Source organism: Nanorana parkeri, unplaced genomic scaffold (genome assembly GCF_000935625.1).
Source record: "Nanorana parkeri isolate BGI_ZX_2015 unplaced genomic scaffold, ASM93562v1 scaffold596, whole genome shotgun sequence".
Lineage (NCBI taxonomy): Eukaryota > Metazoa > Chordata > Amphibia > Anura > Dicroglossidae > Nanorana > Nanorana parkeri.
In genome coordinates this window covers 17,413-39,372 of record NW_017306864.1, presented here as the reverse complement: position 1 = coordinate 39,372, position 21,960 = coordinate 17,413, and the positions used below count along the sequence as shown (strand labels likewise).

The 21,960-nt window shown below is 43.7% G+C and overlaps 2 protein-coding genes across 2 annotated transcripts in view; both read right to left on the bottom strand.

The window, feature by feature from the left end:
• The window catches only part of BUD13 (BUD13 homolog), a 16,623-nt gene extending 2,033 nt beyond the window's left edge, over positions 1–14,590 (bottom strand). The window contains exons 1-10 of the mRNA XM_018562740.1: positions 14,438–14,590; positions 13,686–13,780; positions 9,787–9,870; positions 8,818–8,863; positions 6,870–7,726; positions 6,678–6,836; positions 4,975–5,201; positions 4,615–4,714; positions 865–1,003; positions 587–771 (exon numbers count right to left, since the gene is read on the bottom strand). Coding sequence (XP_018418242.1) covers positions 587–771; positions 865–1,003; positions 4,615–4,714; positions 4,975–5,201; positions 6,678–6,836; positions 6,870–7,726; positions 8,818–8,863; positions 9,787–9,870; positions 13,686–13,780; positions 14,438–14,574 — 2,029 coding nt within the window. The 5' untranslated portion in view covers positions 14,575–14,590. The remainder of the gene's footprint in view (positions 1–586; positions 772–864; positions 1,004–4,614; positions 4,715–4,974; positions 5,202–6,677; positions 6,837–6,869; positions 7,727–8,817; positions 8,864–9,786; positions 9,871–13,685; positions 13,781–14,437) is intronic.
• A 5,891-nt stretch (positions 14,591–20,481) lies between these two features.
• Positions 20,482–21,960, bottom strand: part of ZPR1 (ZPR1 zinc finger) — a gene marked incomplete at its 5' end in the record, with an annotated part of 17,442 nt that continues 15,963 nt past the window's right edge. The window contains one exon of the mRNA XM_018562739.1: positions 20,482–20,648. Within this exon, the coding sequence (XP_018418241.1) occupies positions 20,514–20,648 (135 nt within the window). The remainder of the gene's footprint in view (positions 20,649–21,960) is intronic.

Here is a 21,960-nt window from a genome sequence, read left to right as displayed (position 1 = left end):
GGATGAACGGATGATCCGACACTCCCGGCGGAGAGACCAGGGGCCCGCCGCGCGCTGGATAACGATCTGGCGGACGGCAACTTGCTGGGCCCCCCCAGAGCCTGAGGCCCCGGGCGCCCGCACCGCCTGTAGTTCCGCCACTGTTCAGAACACTAAAGAAATGTACCCTCAGGTAAACAATCATTTGCAAACCACTTACAGATCTGAAGCTGTTGGTATACTGTATATAATACTTCTACACAAAAGTGCATTTTATAAAAGAAACCCTTATAACATTCATATTAGGTCTCCAAATGCCATTCTTCTGATAGGGACCTAAATCTGGTATTTTACAAGTATTCAGTGGCGGTTATAAGAAGAGGGCTACTATTTATTTGTATACACTCTCTACAATCACAATCTACAAGACAGGATGGAGCAGAAAGGCATATTGTACAGCTAATTTTTTTCTAGGACTACAAAGGACTGCTAAATGTAATAATCAATGATAGGATTTGGGTGTGCATTTACAATATAAGTGTTAAATCCACATTCTAAAAAAAAAAATTCTGAAGACTGTTGCAGTTCTGTATTTGGAGACAAGTACCTTTCCTTTCGCTTTGCTCTTTTTCCTTTTTCTTTTTTAGAAATTTGGCCATTGGATCGCCGTCCCTTTCCTGTTCACGCAACATGAGATCTAGGTCGGCGTCATCAATATATCGAGCCAGAGGCTTTGCTTTCTCTTTAGCGGCATCTTGCATGCTCTGACGCTGCTGTTCTTTCTGTACCAGTCTAAAAGAAATTGCACATTACCACCACGCTATTCTGCGGTCTACTACCTGCATTATAGCCGTTTACAGTCATTCAAATCATCAGGTCTCATACCCTTTGCCCCACTGGGCATACATCTCATCGCGTTTCTCTTGTGCGGCTTGTTTCTGAAGCTGCTCGTCACGTTCTATTCTTAAGTCTCTCCGTTTGCCGCTTTTGTCTCTGAAAATCGTTTCTGTATTTCTGGAATCCTCTGCAAAGAAAATGTATTACTAAGTTAGAGCAGTTTACAAATATTTACTGGCGTTATCCATTTAATATGGTAAAGAATATAATTATGTGGGAATTATACTGTTCACACTACAGTGGATGTGATGTGCTTCACTGCTACACACATGCAACACACTCAACAAACATCAAAGTTCACCATGTATTCAAATTTGTATTTCATCCCAAAAATTTCCATACACCACTAGTGTCTCTTTCTGATTCTTTTCTTCAAATCTCTACACATATAGTCTATCCTTATGTCTCACAGACTTGACTACGAGAGTATTTGTTGTATCTCAAATATTTCTGTTACTGCTATCAAATCTGTCTTCATTTCTGTCACATGATTTTTTTTCTCCTTTCAACCTCACCCTTTATTCTATCTGAGAGATTATATATATATATATATATATATATATATATTCATTACATTTTATTTTTATTTATTAATTCATTTTTTAGTAAATATTTTTTTTTTTTTACTTTACTTTTAGGGGCTTCGGGGAAATATTAGGGGTCTAAACAGACCATATATTTCCCTTTTAAAATAGAAAAAGACACAAAGTCCTCTCTCTTTTTCTGTATCCCCTGATATAAATGAACAGGAATCCTCTATACTGAATGTTCCTGTCCATTCATAACATTAGAATATAGTATGTTTACTATAACTACAACTATGAATAAACAGAAGGTGATGCAGATCACTCCCATTTCATAATTGAGGATATAGTACACATACCATATCCTCAATTATCTACAAACACCCAGCGATCACTGATCACTGAGTGTTTGTACTCGCTCTCCTCTCTGACACGCTGTCACAGGAGGCTGATGGACACCGCTCTGCCGGACTGTGATAGGAGGCTGAGCGGTGTGGGAGGAGAGACACCGGCCGCTTACAGTGTCCTCCCGCAGCGCTCGGCCAGCTGTCACACTTTCTCTCCTCCCCGCTGGGACACAAAGCAGGGATGCGCCGATGTATCGGCAGGAAAATGGCACTTTCGCCATTTAGCCAAAAGTGCCATTTTCGGCCGATACGTTTTGGCGGCCGATATATGGGTGCATCCCTAATATAGAGAGAGAGAGAGAGAGATAGATAAACACACACATACACAGATGCATAGATAAGTGGATGTTTCATCACATTTGTATCTTCATCAGGGAAAAGTGCCATGTGTGTAAGTACTAGAGCGCATTGTGCATAAATTGTGCAATAAAATGTCTGCAACTTCACCTCTATTTCTTGCCTTCTAGGCTCCTACATGCATAGACATGATGACATCATTGTGCTATGTGCATAAACATGTTAGGCACACAACGTATATATCATGTACATGCCATTCACCGCTCCACTTTATCTGTGCAGTCCCCGTTTGAAACCTTTTGCTTTCAGGCAAACCCGTTGAGCCGTCATCTTAACGGAGGGGATTCAAAATTATATCATGCAAACAGGATAGTCCAATATTTTTTTTAAAAACAGCATAATAGAGGCATTTAAAATTTCAAAAACATGCAATATAAATATTTGTAATAAATAATCACATTCACCATTTTGAAGATCTTTGGTAATTATTAAACCTTTTATAGAGGTTTTAACAAAATGATCAGTTGATTCTATTTGTTGTGCGTCTCAAATTAGGTTATTAAAGGGTATCTATTGCCAAAACATTTTTTTTAGTTTTGAACAATGTAGGGAGGGATTAGCCGTGGGCATTATGGAGCAATTCATCCTCAATGTTCATAACAGAGGTAATGTAGTTCTAGTCAGATTCTCAGCAGATCTGCAGTGATCTGGCAGTCTTTCAGCCTTCTAATGTAAGCAGGGAGCACATGCTCTGGGACTTATATTAGAGGGCTGAATGGCTGTCATGTCACTGATGGGAGAAGGAACAGGAAGAGCTAATGCTGCTAAAAACTCACAAGAATCTGTCTACAGCTCCTCTATTATGAAATTTAAAGGAGGAGAACTATGAGGTGAGTGATTTCCATTCATCTTCATAGTTAGAGCTGACGTGTGACAATGAAACTGTCACAGGTCGGCTCTATTGATCAGAAAGTGAGTTAACACATAACGTCGCTCGCTCACTTACCGGTCATCTCCCTGCAGAGAGCAGTGACCGTCAGTCATTATTCCCTGCAGGTATTCCCCCCTCCCCTCTCCAATCCTTCAGCGCGGAGTGTAGGAAAGGACCGGGGAGGGGGCGGTCACAGCTGGCTCTGTATCTAGATAGGCAGAGCCAGTTGTCAATCAGCCAGCTGTGTGGATCTCGGCTGCGGCTCTCTCAGTATCCGCTATATACTGATTTTTGGGTCACCGGAGGAGGTTAGTATATGTCCTCCCGTGACCCTAAAGTCATTTTAAGGATAAATTGCCCCACAGTGCTTGCAGCTACAGAGGTTGGAAAGGACTTGTATTAAACACTTATTACAACTTATTTCCTGACCACAGTTTTACTTTACATGCGTTTGTCAGTTTGCAGAGTCCAAATTACAAAATACTGTCTATAAAGAAGTGGTGAAACTTTCATGATTTGGAACATCCCATGACTTTAACTGCAGACGCTTTTTGGGCAGGCTGACATAGCAGAGTTAAGTCACAATACAGGGACACAACCAACCACTCATTCCCATTGGTAGGGCATGGTCATATAAAGCTCAGAGGGCAATAATTATGACCGACAGGGAAGTGTGGGAAACCACTGTCACTGCCCTACAAGGTAAAATGGGATTTTCAAAAAACACAAAACCCTGAGTGCCATAAATACAACATTCAGGAACAACGATAATGCAGAACAACTTGTTTATTTCCTGGTGGGAACTGCCACATATAAGCACCTTGGAGCATCAAAGGAAACAGAAGAACTGCAATGTCAGTCATGGGAGCAGGGGTGTAACTGAGAGGATATTAATCCAGTTTAGACTGTTGCATGCGATACCCAATGTGACTGACCCAAAGGCATTCTCAACTTCACTCAATGCATACAAAGAATTGTTCTCCGACCGGCCTGACAACACTAAGAGGAGAACTGAAGAACCAGTGTGAATTACAGCTACAGATCCTTACTCACAATAAATATACTTTAATATATCTGTAGATTTCACAAAACAGATCCCACAATTGATTCATGTGGGGCTATATTTCTCGAAAAGATATGGTTATTGATCTGTGAGTAATTCAGCTTTAACAGAAAGTGTCCCATTGTCCGGCAGGGAAGAATGCCGGAACGGCTGACAACTCGGCTCAGGATCTCAGTGTAGTGAGTTGATAGTGTAACTGTTGACGGATCACTACAGGATCTTAGGAGCTCACTGGATTTCTGGCAGCATCAATAGGTATTTTTCTGTAATTGCAGATTTCGCCCAGACATGCACTTTAACCATAGACGGAAAGAAGAAAGTTTTTATGTTTTTCACACGTAGCATTGGGAACAAGCCATTCAGTCTCCTTATAAGAAGCACCATCTTACTAAATGTATTTAGGAAACATTTGAGCAACAAAAAGGTTAAGGAGCCATTGCTCAATACCATAAATAACTATGGCATTGCTGTGCAAGAAAAACTGCAATACTTCATATTCTGTGTTACTCCACTCACGTTCCAAATTTTTGTTGCTTTTCTGAGCTCTCCTCTCTTCTTCCTTCTCTTTTCTCAAAACCTCAGCAGAAACAAGGCCAACTGTGCCACCAGACAGCATCTGAAATATTCAAAGAAGTCATTTATATACTGAAATCAGTGTTTCCTCTGGTATCATCTAGCTGGTTTTGCATACATAGCTTGAGAAAGAAAAATCTTCAAACCTATAAATGTTAATAATATTAAAGAACTGTACCTTAGATACAATTCTTCTTGAAATACACCACTGTGCCAATTTGGATTAGTGACCTACCATCACCCACTAACTGGCTGAGGCTTTTATGACGATCTCATGGCTTTTGTTAGCCAAAAACAGCTTACCTTGGAGTCTCCACTTCTCTGTGAGGATGAAGGACCTCTTTTGGACTCGGCTCTGCGGCGAGAGGGTGAAACGTCTGAGTCCCTGCAATCTGTACGACGTGGAGGGGATAGATCGGAGTCGGAACCTTTTCTCTGGACATGACGAGCAGGTGACAGGTCAGAATCTGAACCCCTCTTCTGGGCTTGCCTTGGAGGAGACAAGTCGGCGTCAGAGTCTCTCCGTCGTACTGTGGAAAAATTAGTAAGGTTCAAAAGTTTTAATCTGAGAATTGGACACATTGTAATGTGAACCTTACAGCTACGTGGCCCTAGAGTTCTCACCAAATGCCACTTATCAGTCAGAAATAAATTACAATTTATCCAAAGCCAAAAAAACTTTTATTTGCAATTTAGCCTAGACTGAAGAGGATGCTGGCTCCTGAACAGCATATTCATTTGTCCATCCCTAGTATATCCAGAGCCAAAACTTTCTCATTTTTGATTAAGTAGGAAATGGTTAAAACCCCTGCCAGTCTGCTTCCCACCCCCTCGTTCCACTAGGGCTATTTCCCTTTACTTCCCATTCAGCAGACACAAAAAGGAATGTGAGGAAATCTCTCTACAGTGATGGAATTGCCCTCTAAGACAGCTGTCATAGGAATGTCCCCCATGGTTAAGGATCAGAACTATTATTTGATTTTGCTATAGCCCTACTGCTTCAGAGACAACTTTGTCATTACAACGAAGTAACAAATATTTTTTTTTTTTGCAAGAACAAGGTTCAACCAGGGTTTAGTGGAACTCTAGAGTTCCCCTAGAGGTTGTTAGGGGTTCCTAGAGCAATTCCTGCCTGTAAGGCAGGCATCCTTCCCCCTAAAGGTGGCAATACACTTTACAACACTCGCAAGACTTTGTCAGTTGTCGAACAAGCAGGCCACTAACTCGCCGAGAATCGTACGATTACCGGCGGGATTTCCAGCCTGCTTGTTGGACAGAAGACGTGCGACCGTACAGTAGAAACGCTCGCACGCCTTTCATACACTGCACGATTCTCGTATGATCGCGGGATTTCCAACGATTCTCGTACGAGAATCATGCAGTGTATGGGCACCCTAAGCATGCATACACTGGATGGGGCCCTTCTCTTTTCAAATAACCATGTAAGAGGGTCCTTCTACCACTGACCACCAATGTAAGACGGATAGGTCCTCCTTTCACTGACCATAAATATAAGAGGGGCACCCTTTCCAATCTAAGGAGGCCTTCTACACTGACAACCAATATAAAACAATACATTTCACTGCCTACCAGTGTAAAAGGGTCCTTCTCCATTGATCACTAATGTGAGGAATCATTACAATTGTAATTATGTTTTATTTTAGGAATTCATTATTTTTTTTCCATTTAGTTTCAAAATAATTTGATCATATACAACAAACCCAGGGTGTCAAAAATACTAACTATGCCACATTCCTTATTCTTTATCACAGATTATTAGTAGGGGTTCCCTGGTACCTAAAAGTTATTTCAAAGGGTTCCTCCTTTTTCAAAAAATTTTGAGAAAGTGTGTTGTACACAAAAGCCCATAACAGAAATAAATATATTTTTCTACTTGGAGGGGATCGATGAACGGAAGTTCGTCGACCTCCTCCCCAGCTCCCCGCGGACACAAAGATCACCGGTCCCGGGCCCGTAGGAGGGGCAAAATGAAAGGATATATGCACCTTTTCTCCCTTTGTCCTGAATAGGTGCTCTCTCCAATTTTCTGGGAGGGGAAAGGTCAGAATCAGAATCCTGACGTGTGGAGGAATAAGGGGAAGAACGGCCAAGTCTCTTAGACCCTTTCTCTACATATGGCATGCTTTTATCTGTTCCTTTCTTTGGAGAAGAGTCAGGAGAATGCATTCTGTTCTTCTGAGGCAAGTCATGTCTATTTTTGGCAGAAGGTGGACTTGGTGAATGAGGCTTTTTCTTACTGTGAGTATATGAGGCAGAGCCTGAATAAGAATTCACTTTATTTTTTCCCCAATGCTTAGCTGAAGAATCGGCAGAGTCATATCTGTTGTGTCTCGGCGGGGAATTCTTCTGATAATCACGTCTCGACACATCTTGTTGGTGTTTCCTGGGTGGAGAAGCATTTGGTCTTCCCTTCCGTGGTGGGGAGAGGTCCGGAGAACCACGCCGTCCCTTCCGTGGTGGGGAGAGGTCTGGAGAACCACGCCTTCCCTTCCGTGGTGGGGAGAGGTCCGGAGAACCACGCCTTCCCTTCCGTGGTGGGGAGAGGTCCGGAGAACCACGCCTTCCTTTCCGCGGTGGTGAAAGGTCCGGAGAACCACGCCTTCCTTTCCGTGGTGGTGAAAGGTCCGGAGAACCACGCCTTCCTTTCCGTGGTGGTGAAAGATCCGGAGAACCACGCCTTCCTTTCCCTGCCAGAGATAGGTCTGGAGAGTCGCTCCTACCTTTCCGTGATGGCAAAGGATCTTGAAGGTTGTGATTCCCTTTCCTTGGTGGGGAGGAGTCTGGAGAGGTGGACCTCCCTTTCCTTGGTGGAGAGGAGTTTGGCGACGCACACCTTCCTTTCCGTGGTGGAGAGGCATTTGGAGAGTCATGCCTCCCTTTCTGTGGCGGGGAGAAGTCTGGAGAGTCATTCTTTCCTTTGTGTGATGGGGAGGAGTCTGAAGAATCATGCCTCTTGTTCTGTGGCGGGGAGAAATCTGGAGAGTCATGTCTGCTTCTCTGGGCTGAGGAGGCATCTGGTGAATCATGTCTGACCCTGAAAGGTTTTTTAAAAAGTTTTAACCATTTTCAATTTGGTGCAAAAAAAAAAAAAGGTTTGACTTTAACTTTGTTTATGCTTTAACTTTACTCAGATTAACATTGGATGCATGCAAGGTCCACTCTCAGCTACGGAGTATCTTTTCTATGGAGAAATTTGAGCAATGCATATTTCCTCACCCAAATAGTGAGGTATTTTGAGCATTTATGATCATGTGTGTTCAGGCTCCAGTAATGTATCTGTAGGCTAATTCACACCAAATGCTCATAAACATGGATCCCAAAAACAAATTTAACACTGTCCATATTCCCAATGCGGTAATAATAAAGGTCAAATATTAAGATGATATAAAATTATCCCTTTAGATAAGCTCCAAAGCATAATACATTGCATAGAGGAAAATCAGCAGAGTTGGCATATCAACTATCAAAGTTTACAGTTTAACAACGAAATGCAATAGGGAATGCCTGCTTAACGGTCTGGTGCGTTCACATGGGGCAATTGTGGTTACACGCACATTACATGTGCTGCAATGCCATTCGCAACACACTATATAAAGAGCACCTATTTTTGTTATGCGTGTCACCACACAAAAATTAGTGCAATGCGGTCTAAACAGGCCCTTAAAGTGAGAATGGAAAGGTCTTTCTTCAAATCAACTTCTGTGGGGAGGCCCTGGCTGTACACAGGGTCTTGATTTATAGCAAAGCTAAGAAACTCAGCCCACCCCATTTTAATGCAAGGCCCCACATTCTGATTATTAAGGTCAAGCAACAGAGCCTTACTGGGCAGGCCAAGATCTGACATTTGCATTTGACAGCTGCATGACAAGGGTACAGCTAGGATGGGTTGGGGTTTCGTGTCATCTGGACCAGAAGTCAGCCTAGGCCTGGTACCCAGGCATCTCCACAATTACATCAAAATTGATTTAAAGATTAAAGCAGCCACTCACAGGGATTACAAGGTATTTGCACTTGAGCACTTTATTCGCCTAGGTACTGTATAGACCATTTTAGGTTCACTTCAAATTTTTAATGAACTTATAAAGGCAAATGAATAAACACAGTATGTTGCAACACACAATTTACCTTGATTCTGGAACTGGTGATCTGTCGGCTTCAGGAGAGCTATCATCTGTAATAAGTTAGAAGTTATTATTCTCCTTGTGCCAATACTCCTCTATTAAAATGTAGCAACAGAAACACAATACTTTGAGGTGTAAGGGTTAAGTAGGAGAAGCTTATGCATATAATTAAAACAAAAACCTATAGTAACACGAACATACCTGCAGCTTAAAGGAGAACTATGAGGCAAGTGAAAATCACTCAGCATCATAGTTCTAGCCGACCTGTGACAATGAAACTGTCACACGTCGGCTCAATAGATCGGGAAGTGAGCGAACACATACCGTTGCTCGCTCACTTCTCGATCTATCCCTGTAGAGAGCCGTGACTGTCACTCACGGCTCCCTGCAGGGATTCCCCCCCTCCCCTGTCCGATTCTCCAGCGCTGACTGGCGAAACGGACAGGGGAGGGGGCGGGTACAGCTGACTGCCTCTATATAGGCAGAGTCAGCTGTCAAGCACGCAGCTGGGTGGATCTCGACAGTAAAGTCGAGATACTCCCCAGCTGCGGCGTCTCAGTATGCCGTGAGCTGTAGCTCGTGGTATACTGAGCTTTGGGTGACGGGAGGACGCTAGTTTGTGTCCTCCCGTTACCCTTAGGAGATGGGGAAAAGCCCTGACCCCTTAGTTGTCCTTTAGAGCTGAGCTACAGGTACACAATAAAACCATCAGGAAACAGCCTAAAATGATGGCAGAGCTAATTATAAACTAAAAATATACATATGTTGAAAAATATAAATCAGTCTCCCAGGATTCTTTTGTTTGCCAGCTACCTTTAGTGTTCTATACGTCCGTCATGTTTATGCTGGTTGGATTTCTTCTTTTAGAACAGCAGCTGTAATTTGTTTTATGTTATTGCACTAAAGCACCATAATGCAATGTCCAAATAACAGAAAAGACAGATTGATGTCAGTGTGGGGTTTGTTATGTTACCTTTGATCCGCTTCCACTTGTTGCTGTTCTTAAATTCTTCCATGCGTTTCACCTCCTCAGGCCGTTCATCTACAAAATCTGCCACTAAAAAAAGAAAAGTTTCCCTACGTTATGTTATAAAACATTTATTCTTACCCATATTTTTTGTAAAACATAAAAGTCGGGGTCACGTCGGGTAAATAGACACCAAACATGCCAAGCCTTAAAATTGCGCCCGCAAAAAAATCGCCCGCCAAAATCGCCCATAGGCGACGATTAAAACGCTTTTACTGTTCATCAGTTTAGTGTTATCAGTGATTAAAGGAGAACTATGGGATTAGGGCTTTTCCCCATAGTTTTCCTTAGGTTAACGGGAGAACACAAATTAGCGTCCTCCCGTCACCCTAAACTCAGTATACCGCGAGTTAAAGCTCACGGTATAATGAGACGCCGCAGCTGAAGCGGATCCCGACAATTCTGTCTGGATCCGCCCAGCTGCGTGAGTGACAGCTGGCTCTGCCTATCTAGAGGCAGAGCCAGCTGTACCCGCCCCCTCCCCCATCCGTTCCGCCAGCGCTGGGATTATGATAAGCGCTGCGGATTATGATAAACTCTGCGGATTATGATGAGCGCTGCTGATTATGATAAGCGCTGCTGATTATGATAAGCCCTGCGGACTATGATGAGCGGACTACGATGAGCGGATTATGATGAGCGCTGCTGATTATGATAAGCGTTGCAGATTATGATAAGCCCTGCGGACTATGATGAGCGGACTACGATGAGCGCATTATGATGAGCGCTGCGGATTATAAGCATTTTGGAATTTAGCTGAAAGTGAGAAAACTCTATACACATGTGCCTGTGTTAAATTCTCATTCACACACGTATAAAGATAAATTAAAATATGTTTATTTTGAATCCTGTGTTTTATCCTGTGGAGAATAGAAGAGGACATCAGCATAAGACTGTGGAGGAATGTGAGGGACAGACGATCTCACTGGGCAGAGTCCAGCGATCACATCGCAAACACTGTCATCTCTAACTAACTGAAAACCGGAGCTTCGAGAGAGGCGGGACAGAGGCGGGTCTATGTAGATTCATATGCAGCTGAAGGGAGGAAAAGCAGTTACGGAAATAGCCGAGCGGCTGGGGGAACAGATCTCGACGCGAAACGGAATTCGACACAACACTTCGCAGAGCTCCTCCCCCTCCTCGCTGCATTCGGGGACTGAGAGGAGATCAAAGGGAGTTCGTATTATATATATATATAAAAAAAATCACACACACATTATATTGCCAAAAGTATTGGGACACCCCTCCAAATCGTTGGATTCTGGTGTTCCAATCACCTCTATGGCCATAAAATCAAGCACCTCGGCATGTAGATGCTTCTACAAACATCTGTGAAAGAATGGGTCGCTCTCAGGAGCTCAGTGAATTCCAGCGTAGTAACGTGATAGGTTGCCACCTGTGCAATAAGTCCATCCGTGAAATTTCTTTGCTAATAAATATTCCACAGTCAACTGTTAGTCGTATTATAACAAAGTGGAAGCAACTGGGAACAACAGCAACTCAGCCACGAAGTGGTAGGCCACAAAAAATGACAGAGCGAGGTCAGTGCATGCTGACGGACACAGTGCGCAGAAGTCGCCAACTGTCTGCAGAGTCAGCAGCTACAGACCTCCAAATTTCGTGTGGCCTTCAGATTGGCACAACAACAGTGCGTAGAGAGCTTCATGGAATGGGTTTCCATGGCCAAGCAACTGCATCCAAGCCTTACATCACTAAGTGCAATGCAAAGCGTTGAATGCAGTGGTGTAAAGCACACCGCCACTGGACTCTAGTGAAGTGGAAACGTGTTCTCTGGAGTGACGAATCACGCTTCTCTGTCTGGCAATCCGATAGATGTGTCTGGGTTTGGCGGTTGCCAGGAGAACAGTACTTGCCTGACTGCAATGTGCCAAGTGTAAAGTTTGGTGGAGGGGGGATTATGGTGTGCGGGTTGCTTTTCAGGGGTTGGGCTTGGCCCCTTAGTTCCAGTGAAGGGAACTGTTAAGGCATCAGCATACCAAGACATTTTTGACAATTTCATGCTTCCAACTTTGTGGGAACAGTTTGGGGATGGCCCCTTCCTGTTCCAACATGACTGCGCACCAGTGCACAAAGCAAGTCCCATAAAGACATGGATGACCAGGTTTGGGGTGGAGGAACTTGACTGGCCTGCACAGAGTCCTGACCTCAACCCGATAGAACACATTTGGGATGGATTAGAGCGGAAACTGTGAGCCAGGCCTTCTCCTCCAACATCAGTACCCGACTACCACAAATGCGCTTCTGGAAGAATGGTCAAACATTCCCATAGACACACGCCTTCCCAGAAGAGTTTAAACTGTTATAGCGGCAAAGGGCGGGCCAACTCAATATTGAACCCTACGGACTAAGACGCCATTAAAGTTCAAGTGCGGGGAGACAGAGGGAGACCGACCAAGTACCGTACTCAGTACATGTACAGATACTTCTCCAGCTCCAAGACTAGACTAAAATTCAAAACTTAGGAGGCAGCTGTCATTTGTAAGGAGCACACGGAGCTCCTGGGATTTGTGCATCTCTGTTTTAATGTATGACTTTCTTTTTTTTAAATATATATTAGAGATGCACCGATACCATTTTTTCAAGTACGAGTACTGATACATTTTTGTTTATTGTCATGTGACAGCTTTTCTAAAACAATACAGACTAATGATTGCAGGACAGTGGTGGAGCACCAGAGCCAGGTCCCAGCTGCAACCCCGGTAGTTCTCATGAAAATGCCAAGTATCGGCACTGGTATGAGCAGACAGAATCTGGACCAGTTGCCTATGCCAACCAATCGGCATCTCAGGTAAGATTTGAAAATGAGACATAGAAGCTGATTAATTGCAATGCAAATCTGCTCCAGATTTTTGATAAATTCTCCCCAATGTATGTCAAGCCCCCACTACCCGGTAGCTAAATCTCTACATTTGCCTAGCTTGGCTATATTGGGTTTTACAACTGGCACTTAAACAACCAATAACCACAAACGATTTGTCATTTTAGTCAGATGTACTTGGGATTAATAAGCAATCAGGAAGATCACTTTACTGGTGCAAATTGTGATTCATTATAAGCAGACTGAAGGTGGAGATGAAACATAGGAAAGCTGTGCGGACTGAACAAGGAAACGGAGTTCACTCAAAGTGAATCTGTGGCCAGGCTATAGACGTTTTGTCTTTATATAATCTTAACCAGAAGAAAATTAGCTTTAAAAACATGTCCTCACTTATCTATGCAACTACAGATTCTATGGAGAAATTCAACCTCAAATGTCACAGCAGTACCACAGAAGTCCATAAACTTGTTTTCTCAGCAGCTCAGCTCACCCTGCTCCCTCAACTTGCAGTGTTTTGCCAGCCTTCCAATACCTAATATAAAACACACAGTAGGTGCTCTGGGAGGGGGAGCAGAGTGAGTTGAGCTGCTGAGAGAAGAACTTCAGTACTTCTACTGTGAATTTCAAAGATGAATTGCTTGAAAGCAAGGGTGTCAAACTCAATGTAATCGTGGGCCGCATCAACAATATGGTTACCCTCAAAAGGTATCTGTAAGACTATATAAATGTATCCAATATTTATCATAATTGCCTCTGCATTCGATTATCACTGGTTTTAGTAATAACTTAATACCTAGATCTGAAAGTAGAAGTCTAGGAAATGGCCTGGTGGGCTGTATTCGGCCCCTGGGCCTTGAGTTTGACGCATGTGCTCTACAGTGTCTGCAGCTACAGAGGTCAGTGTGGACTTGTTTTAACACCCACTTATAGCGTGTTAAGAATACATAATTACTGGAATGTCCATAGCATGGTCAGAGTTTCTCTTTAAGGATAGAGTCATAGATGCCTACCAATGGCTTGTCCTCTTCCTCTTCTACAACCTCCTCTTTGACCTTGGGCTCCTTCTTCCAATCGTCAGCATCATCATCTACTATCCGCATTCTGCAAGAAAACATTCGAGAATAATGACCATGCCACCGCAGGCATTACATGTTACTCTTTGGTTGGGGGTACTGCCTAAGAAAAGCATGCATACCCCTCAAGATAAAAACAAGTCAACCAATGAAAGCAGACTCTGAAAATGTTGCTATACCCATTTTCCTAAAGTAAGCTGCTCACACCAGCACTGGGTCATGTATCCGAGTTCTTGACAGTGGTCACATGGTTACTGCCAAAGGGGAGGATGACATGTCAGGTCCAGTCACCAATAGGCTGGGTGTGCACCAGTCCACACATGACTGATTACTGATAATCATGTGACCCAGTGCAAGAGGGTGTCTGGCAGGATGTTTACCACTGACACCCACATTGTTATTTTAATGTTACTGGTGGAGGAATGCAGTATATTCAACATTCCAAACTGGCTGCAGAACTACAAGGCAAAAAGAGGCAATAGCATGCCGGCACTATAAGGAGCGGGGTGGGTATGCCGGCACTATGAGGAGCGGGCAGGGTATGCCGGCACTATGAGGAGCGGGCAGGGTATGCCGGCACTATGAGGAGCGGGCAGGGTATGCCGGCACTATGAGGAGCGGGGTTAAAGAACCAGCACTACTGGCTCTGCCCTATCACTCCCAACGTCTTTCCCCCAGGACTCACCCTTTCCCTTCCGGTCTCTTCTTCTTCCTCTTCTTCTTGGTGGCCCCATCTTCCCCTCCTGAGCTCCCTCCATCCAGGTATCGCTTTAGATATTCCGCCCTGGAAATCCCCGGAACGTTCCCTCTGAGCGCCGCCATCATGCTGGAGTCGGAAGTTGTCAGAACGATTACTTCCGGGTGAGCGAGCACTTCCGGTGTTGAGAAAAAAAAGGCGGAGGGGTTGGGTCCTGTGTTTTGTTTTGGTGTCTGCGAGAGGGTTTGTTTTAGTTAATGCCGATTTCTGTCACAAACACGGCGCCCTGGCACTGAATTGCGGCCGGGTGTGTTGCACTGCCATCGTGACTTTGTTCTATACAGAGCCGGTCTTCTATCGAAAGTTCCAACTCCTCGAGTTCTCCAACCATCTGACTTCCGATTTAGTTAGAACTAAGAGGTTTGGCCAATAAAGCTCTTCTGCACGAGCGCCAGAACACCGGAGCTGAAAGAGCCGCTTTCCTAATGTGTCACTCCACAACAGGAAACGTACAGCCGGTGAAGTCTACAGTGGTCATGTGTGTTTCTTGTAGTTCAGTGGGACATACAGGTAAATGATTAGGGTGAGAGCCCTGTGGACTGCTCCTTTAAAGTATCAGTCATGACAGTTCCTCATCTCCATCCTCCTGCTTTAAATTTAAACTGCCATGTGCCAGTCCTTTGCAGCGGCACATGTAGCCATAGGTCTGCTGGTTAGTTTAGCGGATTCGTGACCCCACATAACTGGCCATTGGTTGTGTTGTGCCAGTCCCAGTAATAAAGATTATTTGTAACGTTTCAAACACTTTGCTACCTTATCAGTGCGCTTTATAGCTGAACTTTGTCCTTATCGAGTCTCTTTCCGTCATTACATATGTTGTGGGGCTGTTGGCCCTGCGTTGTCATTGATGACCTCAGCTTGAGACCGCCAGCTTAGAACTCTATAAAGAAGAGGGGGTGGGGGGCTAGTTGCATAGCAAAGTGATGACTAATAATGTGTCCTCAGGGATCAGTCATTCTCAGGGTTCTTCATGGATAGTCCTCGCTCTGGTAAGGTTGACCTCTGACCTGGCAGTTCTTCCAGTCATGCCCCCCTACGTTGGTCCTACGGGGATAGGTGACGTGAGGCTTAGAGCCTTCTCTAGCCTGGGGAGACTCTGGTCTTGTTTACTAGTACATCATTTTCAGTTAATTTGCCCTATACCAGTCTCTGGAGAGGTGTTCCTTATGGTTGGATTGAGTCTTTTCCTGTTGGGAAGTTGTTTTGTTCCATCTCCTCAGAGCAGTTCTGTGTTTATGGGTTCCGCCATGAGTATGTCTCCTCACTAGTGTCAGTATTCTCGGTCTTCTTCATCAGGATTAGTTCCTGTACCATTACCCCCTTGGTCTGCGCCCCTTCTTACCAGGTTACCTCATCCAGTGCCAGCTTTGGGATTACATTCTTTAGGCAGCTCTCGAGCTGCACCCTGTCCCCAGTTCTTGCGGTTGCCCACCCCTCTGTTGTACTGCTTTTAAACGTCATGACTGTATACCGCTTTCTGTCTCTTTCAAAGGGCGAGAAAGCAAAAAGGATTTTTTTGTACTCGGCGTGAATTCCTTTTTTTGGAGTCCATTGAGGTACACAGATTCCACCCCTCTGTGTTCATGCTCTTGGTACCGCTTTCTTACCAAACAAAGACATGATGGGTGTAGATGGGATTATTCTGGGCTGGACTACATTTGTTTTTTATATGCCATTGTCCAAACCGCCTATAGGCAGCTGTATAACCTGACTGTATATGACGTCCTGTGTCCTTCAATGGACTCCAAGAAAAGGATTTTAAGGCGAGTACACAAATTCTAATGTAATCCTAAATGGGGCCAGCAGTAGGAGCCAATAAGATTCTGCTGAAATGGATATGTGCTACCTGCAAGCATGATGATAAGAAACAGAAGAGTATTGATAACCTTCCAGTACTGGGTATACATTCTCAACCATTTTTGCTGCTGGACTGAAAGCAGAGGTGCTTGTTTAAAAAGACTGGCTGAACAGAATTACAAATCTTTTAAAGGTAAAACTTGGGCAGCCAATCATGAGGTGTGGGTGTGTGCCTCACAAGTGGCACATACTAAAGGGAGCCTGAAACTGAAATTAAATTAGCAAATGCATTTGAAGATACAATATGGAGGATCATATGCCGAGAACCCTCCGCCTGAAATCTATATATGTGTAGGAAAAATGGACTTAAGTGACAGAAAAAATAATTACTCATCCTGACGCCTGTGCCTCATGCAGAGTTACAGCAGCTGAAGGATCTTCAGCACCCAACCATTTTCCAATGTACATAACTGTTATAGACATGTTGGGCCATAATAAACAAGTGTTTATTTCTGAAATAGTTCTGCCCGCGTGCTAAATACTTTTTGCACCTTAATGATATAATATGCTTTACAACATTCACCCAACAAAACCTGGGGCACGCAGAGCAGAATGCCTACTGTGATCAACAAGAGCCATGATATCTACATGTCCAGTGTAGGACCAGTAACAGCCTTCTCCATGACTTGGTGGACACTAAAGCAAGCCATACAAGTGTAGATTTCTCGATTTTTAAGAAAACTACTCAATTCCCCATCCAAGTTAAATAGCCCAGATGGTAGAATCTCCCATTGACTATTGTATTCAGACAGCTGCGATACCAGGATCTGTATGAATGTAGACTGCATCTCATTGAATACAGTCTGGCCCACAATGTTCCATCAGGAATTTTAAGTCTTAGTTTTGTCGAACCGGATGGTGCCACAAGGGCCACCCACAGCTCAAATGTGGCCAAATATTCAAGCCATGGGTGGCCTTAGTAGGGGTTGACCAATATCATTTTTTTGAGAACCATTACCAATTGTGGGCCACCTTTCAGGCTGATAACCAATATCAGGTGGTGATATTCTGTTTACATTCAGCTGTGGAACCTTGCACCGGCAGATAAACACATAGCTTGGTCTCCGGTAATTGGGCTGTGTTCATCTGCCGCCACTAGATTCCATAGCCGTCAGCTGAAGGAAAACAAGCTGTGGGTGGGAACAATAGCCAGCCTGCTAATTCGAATTGCAATAGCAGGTTGGCTATTGCATCCGCCCACTGCCAATCAGCAGGGGAGCGGACCTGGGAAAGAAATTTCTCTATCAAGTCCGCTCCTCTGCTGATTGACAGCTGCCGGGTGCAATAGCCAGCCTGCTATTGGCTATTTCAAATTGCAATTGCAGGCTGGCTATTGCTCCCGCGACTGCCTGCTGTTTACATTCCATTCAGCTGTAGAATCTAGCCACTGGCAGATGATTAGGGCTGCAAGGGGGAAAGCCGTGGGGTGCGGGAAGTCAAGACATAAAATCGGTTAATGTAAGACCGATATCGATTAAAAAAAATGTGAATATCAGCCATAATAAACCAGTAGATCCAATAATCAGTCGACACCCACTTCTTGGCACCACCCCGCTCGACAAATAGATTCAAAAAGTGAACGAGTCATGTGAAAATGTCAGCCAAACAGCAACTGCATCTACTCCATCCTCACTGGCGTGATCGGAGAATCAAGTAATTTTCTCTCTACATCAAGTAGCAATCAGAATTGGTGCATTGCGATCAAACACAATCAATTGCTGCTACACCATATGAAGACATTTGTTATATTTGTTTAGATAGCAACTGTTACTCGGTGATGTCACTCATGATTTTAGTAGGAGTAGAATTCTAATGATCACTCCTTCCTCGTTCTAGCCTTAGCGCGTGTGTTCACATTTCTTTATAGAAAAGAGAATTGTGGAAAAAATGTTAACACACAAGTGTGTAGTAATTGCTCATAAAGAGGTGCTCATTCTCTAATTAACCCCTACATGGCGTAGTTGATACAAGCCATACTTGAAGCAATCACATCACCTGCAACTCTGGGGAAATGTATGGCCAACCAAGAACCATAATATTCAAAAGATGAACAAAGTGAGATCCAGGAAATAAATAGGGTCGTCATAGTTGATCTCCAAATATAATACTGGGGGGAAAAAAATATTGACATTTCAAAAGTATCACAGCTTCATCAAACAATCTTAAGGCCCCGTTCACATTGAGCGATTTATCGCGCGGTAATTCCCGCAATATCGCAGCAATTTGCCGCGCGATATCGCTCTCCAATGCTTCTCAATGGGGCAAAGGGTCCTGCTGTCGCGGGTCGTGTGTCGCTACAGCAGGACCCTTTTTGGAGCGGATTTAGCCGCGATTCAAGCCTGCTCAATGCAAGCATTTGCGCGATATCGCGCAAAATGCAAATCGCGTGATTTGTGAACCGCTCAATGTGAACGGGGCCTAATGGTTTTTATTAAAATAAAAAAAAGTGTACAAGCTTATGCTAAATACCCATAACAGCCCTGCATCATGCACTGCTGTGTATATTAACTACTTAAAAAGGTTACTAGATGTTCCTTTCTGGGAAGATTTTAAAGCTAGGAGGTGCACCAAAAAGGAAATTTTGAGACCGAAACCAATAAAATAATAAAAGGTCAGGCCGAAACCAAATTTTTTTTTTTTTTATATAGCCCGACCTCCTGTGACATGGACGATGACAGCGCTCTCCTCCCCTCCCCGTTTGACCTCCTGACAGTTTCTCTCTTTCCCGCTGGATGCTGCGCTGTGTCAAGAGGGGAAACAGAGCAGTGCCTGGCGGGAGGAGAGAAACTATGGCTGCACCGCAATTTTGTCCAAAAGATGTCATTTTGCCCAAAATTCGATTTTCGGCCGATATATTTCGGCGGCTGAAATTTCGGTGCATTCCTATTTAAAGCCCAACTAAACTTTGTTTAAATCAGCTAAATATATTCCAGGTATATATTAACAGAGGTGTTTCAAGTCTTGCATTGTTTCCTTTAGCAGGCAGCCATAAGCCCAAGTTACAACACTTGTACCCTGCCAGGATGCTGCAGAGCAGGACCTTACCCCAATATATTCACATAGAGATGTCTGCAAAGGTTTGATGTACCCTCACTGAGTCAGAGCTAGAACTCTCCAAGCAGCAGGGAGCATGAGCTTTGCCGATTGCTGAGCTATAGTTTTTGACTCAGCAGGAGGCATGCTGAACCCCGGTAGAGAGACCACTGCTTCCACACAGAGGGTAAAGGTCCTTCTCTACAGCATGCTGGCAGAGGGCAGGCTTTTCCACTTAGGCTAGACAATTTACAAACTGTAAAGACATTACACATTTTGTTTTGATGCTCCTGGACTGTATTTAACCAAATTGAACTGACAAGGATTTACATTGCACAGACCACTGTCAAACCAAAGTATAAAACCAGAGTGGCATTGGGCTATTACAGGTACCAGAGGCTCCAGCAGATGCCTTAAATATCCAATATCCACATCTATCATTCATTTACTCCAATGAACTCATTTCCTTATACATGCATAGATACTTTCCTTGACTTACCTTCCTCAATGAAGCTTACAAGTTTTCTATATACTTCACGGGAAGACCATACATGGTTACACACAGCTGTAATGTACACGTTTATTTATAACTGCAGCTTTAAAAAGAATTAAAATAAATACAACCTAAATACAACCATATGGTTCCACACATCAACTTTAAATGTGTAAAACCATACCGGCCTTTTAGAAAAAAAAAGTATGCCCAGCTGTCGGGTCTCTGTAACTATCAGGAGCGCATTGGCTTTTTGAACACTCCCCAGCAGGGGGAAAAGCCAGGGTTTAAAAAGACAACAAAAAAAAGAAAGTGTGAAAAGGTTCTAGATTAAAGGAGCACTCAAATTAAAAAGCTGTTTCTTCAGCACACAAGTGATATAAATACATTCTGCTACATGTTGGGCTGTAGGAGTCACTGCCTAATCTCTTGTATGTCTTTACACAACATAAGGGGCGTCCCAGCTGTTATTTCTTGTTCCATCTTCTCCACTGACTTCTATTGCGCGCATAGGTAGAGATTGGCATGCATCTAGTCCAATTGCAATAGTCACTGTATTATAAAGGTCTTCCAGATGATACAGATTTTTTTTTCTGAGTTTGAACATTGTGCAGAGGAATTCTAGTTGCTTTTCTTCTCATCCTCTTCATAGCCTTCAGTTTTCATATCATTGAGTCCAAGATCTTCATTCTGTTCGAATGATCGTTCATACTTCTCTATTGTCATTTCTGGATCTTGTTCTGGTGCATAGACATTCTACAATAAAAAAGGGAGGGGAAAAAAAAGACAAGTCAACATGGAGCAATACGGCTGGCCCTCAGAAGAGCAGAACCTAACCACTATCCCTTTTGTCCAGACCCTTTTCTCAGTGCTCCAGTGACTGCCATGAGTATAGGTCTCTCATTAGGAGAGAATGGGGCTGTAACACCTTTTTTCTTCTTTTGACAAAAGGCTGTGCAGCTTTGAGCAGGATTAAACAGTAAATATTGCTGGTCCAGGGCTGAAGATACCGATATTTTGCCTTCTCTACCGGCCAATACCAAGTACCGACACCGGTGCTTCCACTGGCATGAAGACGGCTTCCCGGGCAATCAGGAAGCCAGGCATTAACATGCCGACCAGCTTCCTGATTGCTCGGGAAACTGGCTACATGTCGTTTGGCAGGCTCGATAAGGAAGCCGGGTGGCGAGCAATGACCTGCCTCCCGGCGTCCCGATTGGCCGGAAAGCTGGCTTCCCAGGCAATCGACATTGAGCTGGCTTCCCGGCCAATCAGCATGAAGCCGGCTTCGCAGCCAATCAGGAAGCTGGGAGGCCGGCTCCATGTTACATAGTATTTGAGGTTGAAGACACAGGTCCATCAAGTTCAACGTATGTATGTACATAGAGAGAGCACGATATCCCTACTATACTGCCGTTCAGAGAACATCTTGTTCCCCCAGCACCTAACTGCTCAGGCATCAAGCACTACACAGAGAGAGGGAGGCTGTACATTTGAGCCCTATATCCAAAGAACCATGCATCTTTAGGGGTCCTAAGTGAATGCATTAAGGATTTTAAGGAGATGGTATTACTGTGTCAGCTCAAAACTTCAATGTATATAAGCACTAACTGTTCAAATCAGAGAGCCAATATGACTATGTCTTTTATTCCAACACAGTTTGTATAGTTACTCATAAATGTAATACCGACAACTAAGACTAACACCTTACAGATACATAGGTGAGGGGGCTCTGTAGTAATGCCTGTCCATGATGGAAATATATGCAACAAATGCTACTTTTTTTTAATCTATAGATTAGGGAAATTAAATGGTCTCAGAAGTGAGACAAAAACACTAATTCAGTTCAGTTACAGATCCATGACAAGTCATGAAATCCATTTTAATTTTGGTTGGTATCAGTCTTTTGTAATCCACAGCACTCAGATTTGAGGAGGCAGGACCAGCTCTAAAAGCCAATCAGACTGGTTTATTGTATATGCTGATGAACCTACTAAACAGGAATATAAAAGCAGGTTGGAAATTTTTATTAGAGATGCACCAAATGGAAATTCTAAAACCGAAAAAA